A 13,068-nucleotide genomic window follows, 5' to 3' on the forward strand; every position below is an offset into this window, starting at 1 on the left:
GAGAAAAGGTGTCAAGACACTTTGCAGGGAGCTTAATGCCTGCACAGAGATCTCACAGAACACCCGGCTTTCTGCAGGCTGCTCGCCAAGGAGCAGCTGCCACTGTCAGGAGAAAACTGCATCATTCTTGCAGACAGAAAACAGAACTGTTGGACTGAGTAATCTGCTGAGCCACTTTCAAGGACCAAAGCAGCTGAGAGGTCATGTTAGCAATGTGCTCCTTTGTAGCCTGGAGCCCCTGCATCAGCTCCAGTGTGCACGTGTGGTCCCAGGTGACACCTCAGAGGGGTTTACCTTCTTCCTCCTGCCTCAGCCTCTTGGAGAGATGCTCACTGATGGCCATAAGGGGGTTGGCTCTGTACCTGGGATCGGCGATGACCTCATGAAACCGAGCCACTTCCTCCTCTCTGAAGAAAGAAAAGCAACACACAAATGCTGTGTCTCATGCAAAAGGGACTGAGAAGATAAGAACAGAACTCAAAAGCAGTGCATTTCTGTACAGATGGAATGATCCTGGGTGTAAACCTCAGAAAGAAACAGTGCAAGAAACAAACAATTTACCCAAGGGCAAAGCTCAAATTGCTGCCAGCTTCATGGGAGCCAGAGACTTGGTCTCATGCCATAGAGACAGAAACAATCACGTTAGTGTCACATCACTTGGAAATGTTTCTTTTAGAGCTTTTCTCTAGTAAATCAGAAGCAGGAGACTGGTTATCTGGCAAATCACTAAGAATTAAAACTACTTCAGATTGCACTAGCACAACAGCAGATTCTGCTTTCAAGAGTCCATCTACTGACTCTGTTCTTTAATGTAGAGGCTTAGTAATCCTATGTGCCACTCTAGCTTGACAACATGGGAGGAGCATGACAGAATTACCTCTACGAGCTTGGTCAGAGTTCATCACTGTGGAAATGGTCTTGTCTTAAAAAGCAAGCAAGCAGGGAGAAACAAGGCCAGAGTAGGATTGCAAAAAAACCCAGTGAGTTTTCATGTCACATCCATTGTGGCCTACTCATCTCTCTCCAACGGACTGCCAGACTCTCCACAGCCTAGCCAGATACACTTCTCCATGTTCTCAGTAGTTGCTGTGGATCAGCAGAGTGCTCTTCAGCCTGCAGCTAGCTTTCTCCCTAGTATGGCCCTTCCCTGCAATGCCAGCCCTGACCCTGCCAGAGGAACTGAAAGAGAAGCCAAACCTCAAGCTTGGGTTGTGGTACTTGCAGCACTAACATGAGGCCTAATAATGGGAGGAACCTCCAGTCCTAATGAACATCCTGGAAAATAAACCTTGAGACCTTCCTCCAAATGTTTTCCCTTGCAAGAAGCAGACTTCCCAGACCACTGCAGTAGGATATGTGCCACTACTCAATGCACCTCTCCAGTTTTGTGCAGAGGAGAGCGGGAGGGAAACACAGGGGATCATCAGCTTACTGATATAGAAGATTGTGGTGTAGTTGCCTCTTTGGATTTAGATCAGTATACAAGTCCTTCCTCAAGCAGTGAACCCAAGAGTTCCAGCACAAAGAGACACTCACTGGTGGCACTCAAGGCCATAACCCTTGGGCTTCTGCAATGAGCCAGGAAGGGACTCGTTCAGAAAGGCAGAACTAAGCAAGAAAGGCATCTCAGCATCGACACTGGCCAGCTTCAGACAGTGAAGAGTCTTCACAGAGTGTGCTGGCAAGCAGTGCTGGGATCTGTAGACTGCCTGTTCTCCTCAGCCTCAGTTTGAAGTTGAATGGCCCAGAACCAGCAGAAATCCCAGAATCAGGGAGCACAGAAAGGAAACCCTGCCAGATCACATTGCCTGGCCCCAGGAGAGCTGTGCTGAAGGGAAACAAAGTTCCTGATGCCTTGTGTCAGTATAAAATATCTAACAGATTATACAGAGGAATAAGAAATTGCTAGACCAAGCCCAGGAATTATTCAAAAGCATTTAGTGCTTCATTTTACAAGAAAAGGGCTGGCAGAAGCCAATGGACAGCTGTGAGGGATGTATGGTATGAAAGTCAGCATCCCAGATGTGTTCTGACAGAGCAGCTGTAGCTCCTGATGCTACAGAGTTCTAGGAGTCCCTCACCTACACAACCACAGAAGGCTTTCCTGAGTATCGGCTAGAGCGACATAAATCTGGTGTTGGAAGAGACTCAGCCACCACTGGATGTTGCAGCTCCAACTCAGCAAGCTGAGACTAGAGGTGCACCACCTGGTTGATTACCACATCATCCATGCCACATAATGGGGCACAGTGCAGACGTACAGCAGAAGTTACAATTGTGGCCAGGAGGAAAAAGATGACAATTGGTGTGGGTTTGTCTTGAAATCCAACAGAGCATATGCAGGAGGCTCAAGCTATCACTTTCTTCTCAATGAGACCGGGAAAGTGAACTCTTAGAGGAGCAAGCGCAGTTTCCTGTGCTCTTTTCACTCAGATTTTACATGAGACAGAAATGGAAGTAGACCGGGTCCATTTAGAATTGACTGAGTCTGGTAAGGACTATGACAGAAGGACATCCACAAACATCCTGCACTGCTGAAGAGGAAAATCAAAGCTGCCACCTCTTCTAGGGCCTTCAGGCATGCAAGAAACACTGGAACTGGTTGCCTACAGAGTTCGTATGATCTCCATCCTTAGAGATATTCAAAAGCTGTGCGGACATGATCCTGGGAAACCAGTTCTAGGTGACCCTGCTTGAGCAGGGAGGGTTAGATCATATCTGCTCCAGAGGTCACTTCCAGTCTCAACCACTCTGTAATGCTCAGCAGGGACTGGATGCTCTGACAACAGGATACTTACAAAAGCCGGCATTTCTGAGCTGGTTTCATCAGACAGAAGTCTGCAGGTTCTGCCTTTGCCTTTACATGGCTGCAGAGAGAAGAAACAAAACAAGTTTGAGTGAGTGTTACAGAGGAGTGGTAATTTAGCAATTGCTGTGAAGATGGAAAAAGTCCAGGAATTCTGCGTCTGCCTTCCCAGAAAGTACAGGTAATCAGCCTGTACGGAAATTGTCCTGAAAGGCAATTATTTCCACAGCCAGACAGGAACGGAGATGCAAACTTCTGCCACAGACGGACAAACAGCTTAAGAGTCAGGACTGAATGGCAGGAGGTAAAGACACTGAAGGAAAATCGGATCACCTAGTTCTAACACTGGTCATTAGCTGTCTGCACCCAGATCACCTTCTGCCTATCACTAACAGGTCAAACCGATACTGCTGCTCAGAGAACAGATCTCATCGAACTTCCCCTCAGCACCAGGCACCATCGCCGCACGTCTCGTGTTCCCTGCTAACACCAGCAGACATCAGTCACAGACAGTGCCACAGGTGCTCAGCAAGAAGAGGGAACGACCAGATCCTTCTGCCCTGCCTCTGACCCTGCAGCAGGATCACTGGGGTATAAGGTGTCACTTATATTTTAAAATAAAAAATGGCAATATTCCTTTCTCCCTGTGAAAACATATCCTTGCCAAAGGCTTCCCAGTTTAAGTCAGCTGCAAACAGATTGGCTAAAGAGAATGTACAACAGCAGAGCTCCAGCCTTTGCCACGAAACACAGGTTTTTGAGAGCAGGAGGCTGCCAGCAGACGGACGCCGGTGCACCATGTGCAGCTGAGGCAAGTACAGATCTGCACTCCCTGCACCCACCTCTTATTCGTGGGCAAAGTCCAAGAATACCAGAGGTGAAATCCCATCCTGCACAGGATGCTGGAAGTATGTGGTGCCTGATGCCAAGCAGCAGCAGAGATTTACCACAAAGCCGAGCAAGGGTCGTGCAGGAACAGCAGAGAGTGCTTTTGGGACTTGAAGTGAACAAGGGGAGCTGCTGGTAGAACTGGACATTAAAAAAAGGAGAAGAAACTTCCATTCTTCAGGATTACACAGATACAGACATAAACAGAAGCAAGCAGGGAGGAGAGTCTGCCTCCGCAGAGCATGTCCTCTCTGACTCACCCCGGGGCTGGGCCCCAGCGTGCCTCACAGAGGGTCTGCCTCACACCCATCTGTCGGGACGGGGCTCAAGGAGGAATCTTCCCTTACTGGTGGGTGCCGAGGGCCAGGGCCTCCCCAGCCTGACCCGCCCCAGAGCCCTTCAGCTTTGTCAAGGTTAGGAAACATGACCATCCCTCACCTTCTCTTCAAGATAGCAGGATCTGGTGTCTTGTTGGCAGTGTTACAGTGACCTCCTCTTCCTATTTTCCTTCTCTGACCTGCTTCCCTCCATCTTTCTATTCTGCACTTTTTTCCCCCCCATTCTTCCTTTCCTCCTCCTCCCCTGCCCCATATTCCTTCACCCCAATCTCATCCTCCCTCTCTCCTTGATCAGCTCCTGCTCCTTTTCCTCATCTCTCCCTCTCCTGGCCCATTTTATTTTTCCTCAGGGGTGATCCTGGTGGACCCAAGCTGCTGAGGACTGCTCTCACCACTGCCCCCATCACATCTGATTTACCCTCAGCCCAGCACAATATGCCTCAGTGTCAAAGCTCCCTGCCAACCCAGACAAACCCAGACAGGGTGAATGTCTGTTGGCCAGTCTCTGCAGCACAGAGCTTCTGCAGCAAACTGCAGCCAGGCAGACCAGTGCCTGCATGCTGCTCCTGTACCCTTCAGTCCCTCTCAAGGTCACCACAGCACTGCCGACATTACTCAACAGGGCTGAGAGCTCACGAGGTACGCGATCAGCAGGAGCAGACGAACAGCTACAGGCGTTCCAGCAGCTCCCATCACTGCTGGTTCACTGGTAATGCAAGACACAGAAAGAGCAGGAAGCATCTCTGCTCTCTTCATGTCCATTAACTGCTCGGGACAGGAACGGTTTCTTGTCCCAGTTTGCCTGAATCGCTTACAGAAGCACAGAGAAAACCCTTCTCAAGTTGCATGGCAGCCCACAATCACAGGAGCAGGGTCTTGCCAAGTGTGCCACCAAGTCACCATGGCAGTCCCTTAGTAGAGGAGTAGCTCTGCAAAGGGTGACAATGCTTAAAGGAAAACCTTTCTCGAGTACATCCCAGACTGTACAGGATGACCCGTCCCAGGGCTGTGCCTCTTGGAACAGCTTCCTCTGCAGTACACCATGAGGGCAGGGGGCTGCTTCAGGCTTTGCAAGCCTACTTCTGCCTTCAGCCACCCCACTATTTTAAAGGGCTTGGTGCTTCTGAAGGCTTTTCAGTTCCACTCAACAGCTCTTCCCCATTGGTCTGGCAGGTTCAAAAGGCTGCTGCCTGAATTCCCCACCCCCCCCGCCCAAGCATGCTGCCTGCTCACTTGGACCATGTTAGCTGCTCTGTTTCATTACACTTCATTGCCTTCATTCATTATAAAACAGAATAAAAACCTCACCATAATGCTCTCTTACCCAGTAGATCAAATTCCTGGAGAATCTAATCTTTTATTAATAATGCTGACAAATCACCAGAGTATTACCCTTCATTTATGTAATGATTCAAATCCTATAAAAGCCTCCTCCAATTATTTCAAACACTTACACACACACACATCCTCATGCAGTCCAGGAAGCCAGAAGCCAGCAAGGGGAAGAGCAGCACTGTAGCTCCTCCATGGCAGTACCAAAGGGGAGTGCTTTTTGGCTGGCATGTCACAAGCAATCTGGGTGAGATCAGTCAGGGCTAAGCTCCCACCCTCACTGTGCTGACTGCAGATAGTGATGGCCAGTCACAAAATTCTCAGATACAACTGAGCTGCTCTACCCTGCTGTGCCACAGCACCCCTGGGCTTTCCAGACACCAAAGCCTTGGAGCCAAAGTGAAAACAGAATGACTATGAGCTCAGGCTTCCAGCAGAAGGGCTGCCACATTCCCACAGGAGGTCTGGGTTTGGAGAGAGGTCAGAGCTGACAGTGCTTCTCTGAGTATGTCAGGCTAGAGATCCGTGCAAGACCACTGAATGCTTCCACATACACCACACATTTTCTGCCACAAAGTGTAACTACAGAAGAGAAGAGCCACTGCAGTTGCTGGAAGGACCATTTTGGCCAGTATTCTGCCTTGAAGCAGCCCGCAGAAGATGGCCAGAAAGGGATAAGACTAAGGCAAGCATATAGCCACATCCTCTCCAGCATCAGAGACCTTATGCCAGTTGCAGTTATATATGAGCAGTAACCCTCCAAGGAGCTCTCCTCATTGGATTTATCAGGTCTCACTTGAACCCACAGGCTTCCCTCAGCCACATCTTGCAGCAAGGAGCTGTGCAGAGTAGTGAGCTTCCCACCTGCAATGAACCAGCCACTCACTAGTTATATTTGATGTCATTCATTTCTCCTACTGGAAAAGAAGATGGAACTACTTCCTAACCACACCACACTTGACTGTATAGACTACTACATTCCCAAGCCCCTTTGCCTCTAGGCTGAGGACTCTCCAGCTCACTTAGTCACCCCTTGTGCAGAAGCTGTGCCAGACCCTCCACCATCATCCTTGTCAGCTGTCTCTGAGCCTTTTCCAGTTCTACCTTTTGAGCTGGTCCAGAACTGCAGGCTGCAGCAGCACTGTGTATCTGCACTGGATTATACAGCCACCCAAGAAAGCCATCCCCAAGGGAAGGATCCTAGCTGCCCCCCCTCCCCTATGTGTACTTTCTGCATCACGCTTTCCTGCACAGCAGGGGCTCAGCCACCAAAGGGGCTGGGGGAAAATGATGAGGGGGGAATGATTCCTGAACACAACCCAGAGTCAGATGCCACACGGGGTTGCTGCACATCATCACAGAAAGAGGGGAAAAGCCCTTGGCTGCAAAAAGGAAAAAAAAAATGCTGTTCAAAGAATGAGAAGCCAAGTTAAGGAAGGAAATATTTTCCCATGCTTAGATGCAAGTTTCATAGCCACTGTTTGTCTGAGGAGTGGCTTTCCAGAAGCACAGTGAACTGCCACGCTCAGACATGCTCTCTAGGTGGGTGTCCCACCTGGGTCAGAGTTAATTTCTGGGCCATCCACAAGTCACAAGAGGGTTCATGGTATCTCCAGTCTTGATTCACAACCAGAGAAGAGGGTGCCTGCCAGACAGCCTTTTTCGTGTCTGTTTGCTAATCCAAATGCTTTCTTATTAGGGACAAACCAAGTTTCCAATTCCAACCCCTACTGAGCAGTTGGAGGGGAGGGACAAGCATTTGTGCAGCATGCAAAACACTTTTATTCTGACTGGGGGATGCAAAAGCAGCTACAACACTGACCAGATGGTCAGGCAGAGCACTGCATTAAAGAAGAAAACATAAGGGCCACCAGAACCCATGCTACGGCTGGCTGCGGGTTGTCATGTGGGTGTCACAGGATCAGAAGTAGCCCTTCTCTTTCAGTACAATAAAGGGAACAAAAACACCATCTTTCTGTTCTTGTCCAAAGTCACTGTCACAATCCGTAGTCTTCAAAAGCCAAGAATGAGGGCTCGCTTCACACAGTCACACTGCAAGCCAACGGGACAAGCAAGAGTCTGGCCAGAGCATAAAGCTCTGCTCGGAGGGCTTGAACTGCCTCAGGAGAAAGCCTGGAGGGACGAATGGCAGGCTGCAAGACCTCAAGTCCAGATTCTCAGGTGAGCTCAGCAGCACTGCCCTCTGGACACTTGTGTGCCACCCCTGCAACTTCCAGGACACCTGGTTGCTCCCAGCGTCTCATGCCAAGCCTCATCTGAGTGATACTGTTCTCCTCTTAGCTGTGGATTCAGAAGACACATTTAAGCCTTTTTCTTGTGGTGGGTAAAGCATGGGAGGGGGTAAAATGGAGTCGGGAATGAGGCCCTGCTCTCCTGACCACTGGCACCGAGCTTGCGTTGCCCGTAGCTACAAGCTGAGCTGCAGGGCACCACCCTGCAGGAAGAAGGGAAATACACAGCCCATCCCTCAATGACACATACCTCTTGGGTGGCTTCCTGCCCCTGCCACCTGCGGTCAGGTCAGAGAGCTCTGGCAGGGCTTCCATCAGCGGCTGCATGTCTCCCACCACAGGTGTTGCCTTCCGCTTGGCTTCGGCTTTTTGCTTCTGCTTGGCTAGCTTCACACTCTCTATTTCTGCAACAGAAACGAGACTTTACTGGAGGAAGGGGAAGCATTTGCAAGAGACAACCCTCGAGCTAAGAAATTCATAGGCTGCTTTACCATCTACAGGAACAACAGGCCAGAAGTGAGCGATTTAAACCAGAGAAAGACTGAAAATAATGTAGCCAAGTAGCTCCCTCCCTTGCTCTGTTTGCTTACAACTACATACACCTCCATTGACTTCTGCAATGGGAAGCAAAATCTCCAGATGGATTTTGTCTGAACTCTTTCTATCCCTTGCACCATGGCATGTGAGACTGTTCATTGCTCGCAGCAACACAGCACAGAAGCCCTGGGATGGAAAAAAGCCACGCTGACCTTGCATGGAATTGGAAGAGAGAAAGAAGAGAGGAAGTGACTAACCAAATAGAGTCAGCTCCACACGTGGCATTACACAGTCACAGCCCCATCTCTGCTTGGCTGTTGGAACAAAACAACGGTCTCCTAGCACAGGCAAAAAAGACGGAATCCATTTCACTTATTTGCTTAGTTTGGAGCGAGTCAAGGTCTCACCTCCATGACTCATGGTGGAGCTCAAGCAGTCAGATGCTGGATAAACTTAGCTCTCAGGGAAGCTCTCCAGCTTTCCTGCAGCTTTCTTGCCCACAGTGGCAGACACAGAGGCAGCTGACTTTTCCTCCAGACCATGTTTACTAATCTCCCTGCAGCAGCTCTCAGCAAAGCTATGGGCATGTAAGGCTCTACAAATGTTACGTCAGTCTCCCTTCATGGCTGTGGGCACTGAAAGCCGCAGGCTTCTGCCCCAGTCCTCAAGGCTCCTTGGCATAGATGTGGGTCCCATGGCTGCCCAAGCCTCAAAGAGCCAGCAGGTCCCAGGGCAAGACCCAGCAGAACATCTTCTCCTCTAGGACAGCCCACCAAACCCCACCACTGCTAAAAGCCTCCAGCTGAGCTCCAAGATGACTCAGCATGACCCAGAAGACCCTTGATGATTCTACCAGCTCAGTGGGATCCACAGGCTGGAGTACTGTGTCCAGTTCTGGAGGCACAGGAGGGCCATGGACCTCTTGCAGCAGTTCCAGAGGAGGCCACAAAAATGATCTAGAGGGCTGGAGCACCTCTCCTACGAGGACAGGCTGAGAGAGCTGGGGTTGATCAGCCTGGAGAAAAGAAGGTTCCAGGGAGACATTATGGTGTCCTTCCAGTACATGAAGGGGGCCCACAGGAAAGCTGGAGCAGGACTGTTTACAAGGGCATGTAGCAACAGGACAAGGGGACATGCTTTTAAACTAGAGCAGGGTAGATTTAGATTAGACATTAGGGGGAAGTTCTTTATTATGAGTGCAGTGAAACACTGGAACAGGCTGCCCAGAGAGGTGGTAGAGGTCTCATCCCTGGGGGCATTCTAGGTCAGACTTGACGGGGCTATTAGCAACCTGATCTAGCTGGGGATGCCCCTGCTTACTGCAGGGCAGTTGGACTAGATGGCCTTTTGAGGTCCCTTCCAACTCAAGGAATTCTACGAGCTCCCTTTGCTTCTTCGAGATGACCACCTGGCCTGGGTGAACCAGGGATCTGGGAACCTGCCATGCTGCCTTGGCACCCCCAAAGGGTACCAGTGCTGCAGGGTACACAGTGGAGGCACCCAGCAGAGGCCACAGTGGAGGACCAGGCTTCTGCTTCCTGGCTTGGACAACGAGCATGTTGCAAGGACAGGCCTCAGCGCCGGGCCTAGAAACTCCTTGTCTGGACTTGGAGTGCACTGCCAGCAGCTGTTGGGCCAAGCTGGAGACACAGGGAGGCCAGTGGCTTCCAATGCAGCAGGGCCACAGAATCAGGACTAAATCAGCACCAGTATTTTTGGTGGGAAAATGAAAGCAGCCAGCCCCATTCTACAGATCACAGGCAAGACACCACCAGCCATTCTGGGTCTGTCCTGCTGCCCATACTCAAGAAAGCAGAACTCAAACTCACTGGCTAGCCACTGGTGCCTTTAGTATCTTTGTCCTGTTCACTCCCCAACTCCGCTGAGTCGAAGAGCAACAGGTTTTGGTGAACTGCTATTTTGCTGTACGTGGATGTTCGTGACAGATCTGGATTGCAAATGCGTCTCCTTGCAGCAAGCCCTGCCAAGAACACAGCTTTCTGCTCTGCATCACTTCTTTTTTTGGTCTGGCTTTATGAAGCTCAGTGCTTCAGTGCTTTCATAAACACTATGTGCTCAAAGTTTTCAGACACCTGATTTTGCACAAACATCCCAAATTCTTTTCCTGTGAAGTCTTGCTCATCTGAGGACCATGCAATATATGTATTTTTAAATGCGCATACTTCTAATGTCTGGAGCATTACACAATTCTTTTCTCTCCCTAGTCTCTCCTGAGATGATTTACTGGAATGGAAGAAATCTCCAAGTTTTGCATTTGCACTACTGAACTGAACTTTAGTTCCCAGGGTCTTGGCATTCAGTGTCACAAAAGCAGCCCTGGGACAAGAAGAAACAGCAAACTCTTGGGAAGATTTAGGAAAACAGAGATGTCACAATAACTTCAGCAGTCCAAGTTGGGTTCTCTTTCGGGGGCCAAAGACTGCAAAACCCATGACGAATTGGCAGTTATCTGCATCAGATAAAAATCAATGTGCTTCATCTGACTGCAGCTTCTTAAGGTCCCAATGTTAGAATGCCAAGTTTCATTTTTAAATCTCCAACTCTAGAAATACCAGTTCATTTCACTCCATCAGCGTATAATAATACTGGTTTCTTTAATAATAATATTGGTTTCTTTATTAATGTTTCTATAGGCTCTTTGCAGCTCCTCCATTTTTCTCAATAACAAGCTGCACACCTGGTATTAACACTCACTGACTTACAGAAATCCCTTGGTACTTGCTACCCTTAGCAAAGCATTTACTAGGGGCTGCTGGTACTTGCCAGCTGGCCACAAGTTTAGTGGGGGAAGCATGAGAGACAGCAATTCAGGTACTTCTGCATGTGCAAAGCATTTCTAATATCTAGTCTCTTCTAAGACAGAAATTTGACCTAAAGTTTTCTGTCTTGGTGTTATCCTCAAAGCAAAGCCTGTGCATTTAACTTGCACTCCCTCAGCTTTGTAAATTCAGAGCCAAGAGAGGAGGAAAGAGGCCACAGCAGGGCCAAAATAAGATACATGATCTTGGGAAAGACTGATGCTACAAAGGCACATATGCAGGAAGGCAGGCTTAAGAGAGTGCAAGGACCCTGCTCCTGGGCTTTTCCAAAGTGGCTGACCTTGCCTATGGGAGCAGTGCTGTCACCTAACTGCAGGACCATGCCCTCCATTTCTGGCAGAAGACACGAGTCCCACGTACTCTTTTTACTGTGGATTCTGCCACAAAATGCTGCTGAGGACTCACCTTTCCACCACAGCACCTGGTACCAGTCCTGGGATCAGAGGAGGGAAAGCTCGCCTGTGCTCCAGCAGTCCCCTCCTCTGTTCTCCCAACAGCACCAGACAAGTAGAGACCTTTACGAGCACGGAAATCGCAGCCAGCAGGCCAGACGTCAGGACTAGCACAGCCAGTCCCTCTTTGTGCCCTACAGGGACATCAAGGGTTGCAGATGTCAAAGGCACTGGGAAGTTGTTGGCTGGTGACAGGGAGAAGGTTTCCTCCACACTGACAGTGTTATCAGCTTTTTATGGAAGGGGAGCCAGAGACACCTTCACAGCAACTGGTGAAATCACAGGTTGATGGACTTGAGCTCAGAGCTGAGGAGCAGAGCACATATGGTGTGGCAGAAAGCCACATCCCTCAGCCCTAAACACAATCTGTCAGCAACTCTGTTGGGCAGGAAGGTGTTAAGGGAAAAGCCTGTCCCAAGAACAGCTCCAGGTGGCAAGAGGAATCCCTCTGCTACACCAGCGTCTCTTACTGTGCCAAGACAGTCAAAGCAAAAAGACAGTCCCTTCCCACAGGAACCAGAAGCATTTCTCCCATGGGCTGGTTTTGTTCAGCTCACATTTCATGGCCTCAAAAAAGGCCAGACTGCTTGGTAAGTGGGTTCACTGACCTGTGGCATGTGGGAAAGAGCAGTAACGCAATCAGGAGCATCCAGAGACTTCCTTTATGAAGGCCTAGAGGGCCTACCACAAAGCCTTGGGATTAGCTTGTGGCTGCATGGGGCTCAGCTCGAGGCTGCCCTCCTGTCCCTGCTGCTTCTCAGACAGAGCTCCACCATATAGCTAGTCACACCTTTACCAGAGCTTTAGCAGACAGAGAAGCATGCTAAGCCTACATAAGCAGTTTCTCATCTAGATAAAGGGTTTTTTTTATGTAGTCATTTACATTACACATGGAGGACGATGAAAAGTAGGTTTGACACAATGACTCAGTCTGGATGCTTAACACAGAGAAACAATACCTGGGACTTTTACCCCACGTGTTGGGGAGCAGATGTGAAGGTTTCTGAGAAGCATTCAACCAACCTCAGCAGCATCCAACACTTCCACCCACACCCCATGAACAGAGAGCTCCAAGCAGAGCCATGCTCCATGATGACCATGGTACCACCATGTTTCACAGAGTACTTACTTTGTAGCCATCTTTCCTTCCTCAGCTTCATTTTTTCTTTTTTGGAAAGAACTGTTTTTTCTTCTAGACCTAGAGGGAAATAGAGAGATTGAGATGGAGTCTGGCTCCTGCATACAGATTCAGTGCTGGACACTTCCCAAAGACAGCAGATTTTATAGTATTTTTTCAATCCTTGATGCTTTTTTGAACTTGCTGGCAGGTCAGGCAGGCAGAGCAGGAGCTACACCACACCTCAACTTTTAGCTGAGGAAATCAAACCTGGCTCATTGTTGGTTAAGTAATAAGAATACTGGCACTAGATCAGTTCTCCAGCAGCATAGGCCCTGTTTTCTCATATCAGGTAGCATTTTCAGGAAAGCTTTTTGAGAGACCCTTGACCTGTGTCCTGCACTCTGGCATGATCCTGGTCTTGGAGCTGGCACTTTCTTCTGAAGACTAGCTGCAAGTGATGGGAGGACCATGTTCCAGAACTGGGAGCAAAACGCAAGTTTTAA

The 13,068-nt window shown here is 49.3% G+C and overlaps 1 protein-coding gene across 1 annotated transcript; it reads right to left on the reverse strand.

The window, feature by feature from the left end:
* Positions 1-280: 280 nt before the first annotated feature.
* FAM207A (family with sequence similarity 207, member A) lies at positions 281-12,643 on the reverse strand (the record flags this gene model as incomplete). The annotated part of the gene is made up of 4 exons (XM_008940368.1): positions 281-407; positions 2,799-2,867; positions 7,867-8,020; positions 12,575-12,643. Coding segments are annotated over 4 exons (419 nt in total), but the record flags the coding sequence as incomplete, so codon positions are not given.
* Positions 12,644-13,068: the final 425 nt, after the last annotated feature.

This window comes from Merops nubicus, unplaced genomic scaffold (genome assembly GCF_000691845.1).
Source record: "Merops nubicus isolate BGI_N331 unplaced genomic scaffold, ASM69184v1 scaffold4735, whole genome shotgun sequence".
Lineage (NCBI taxonomy): Eukaryota > Metazoa > Chordata > Aves > Coraciiformes > Meropidae > Merops > Merops nubicus.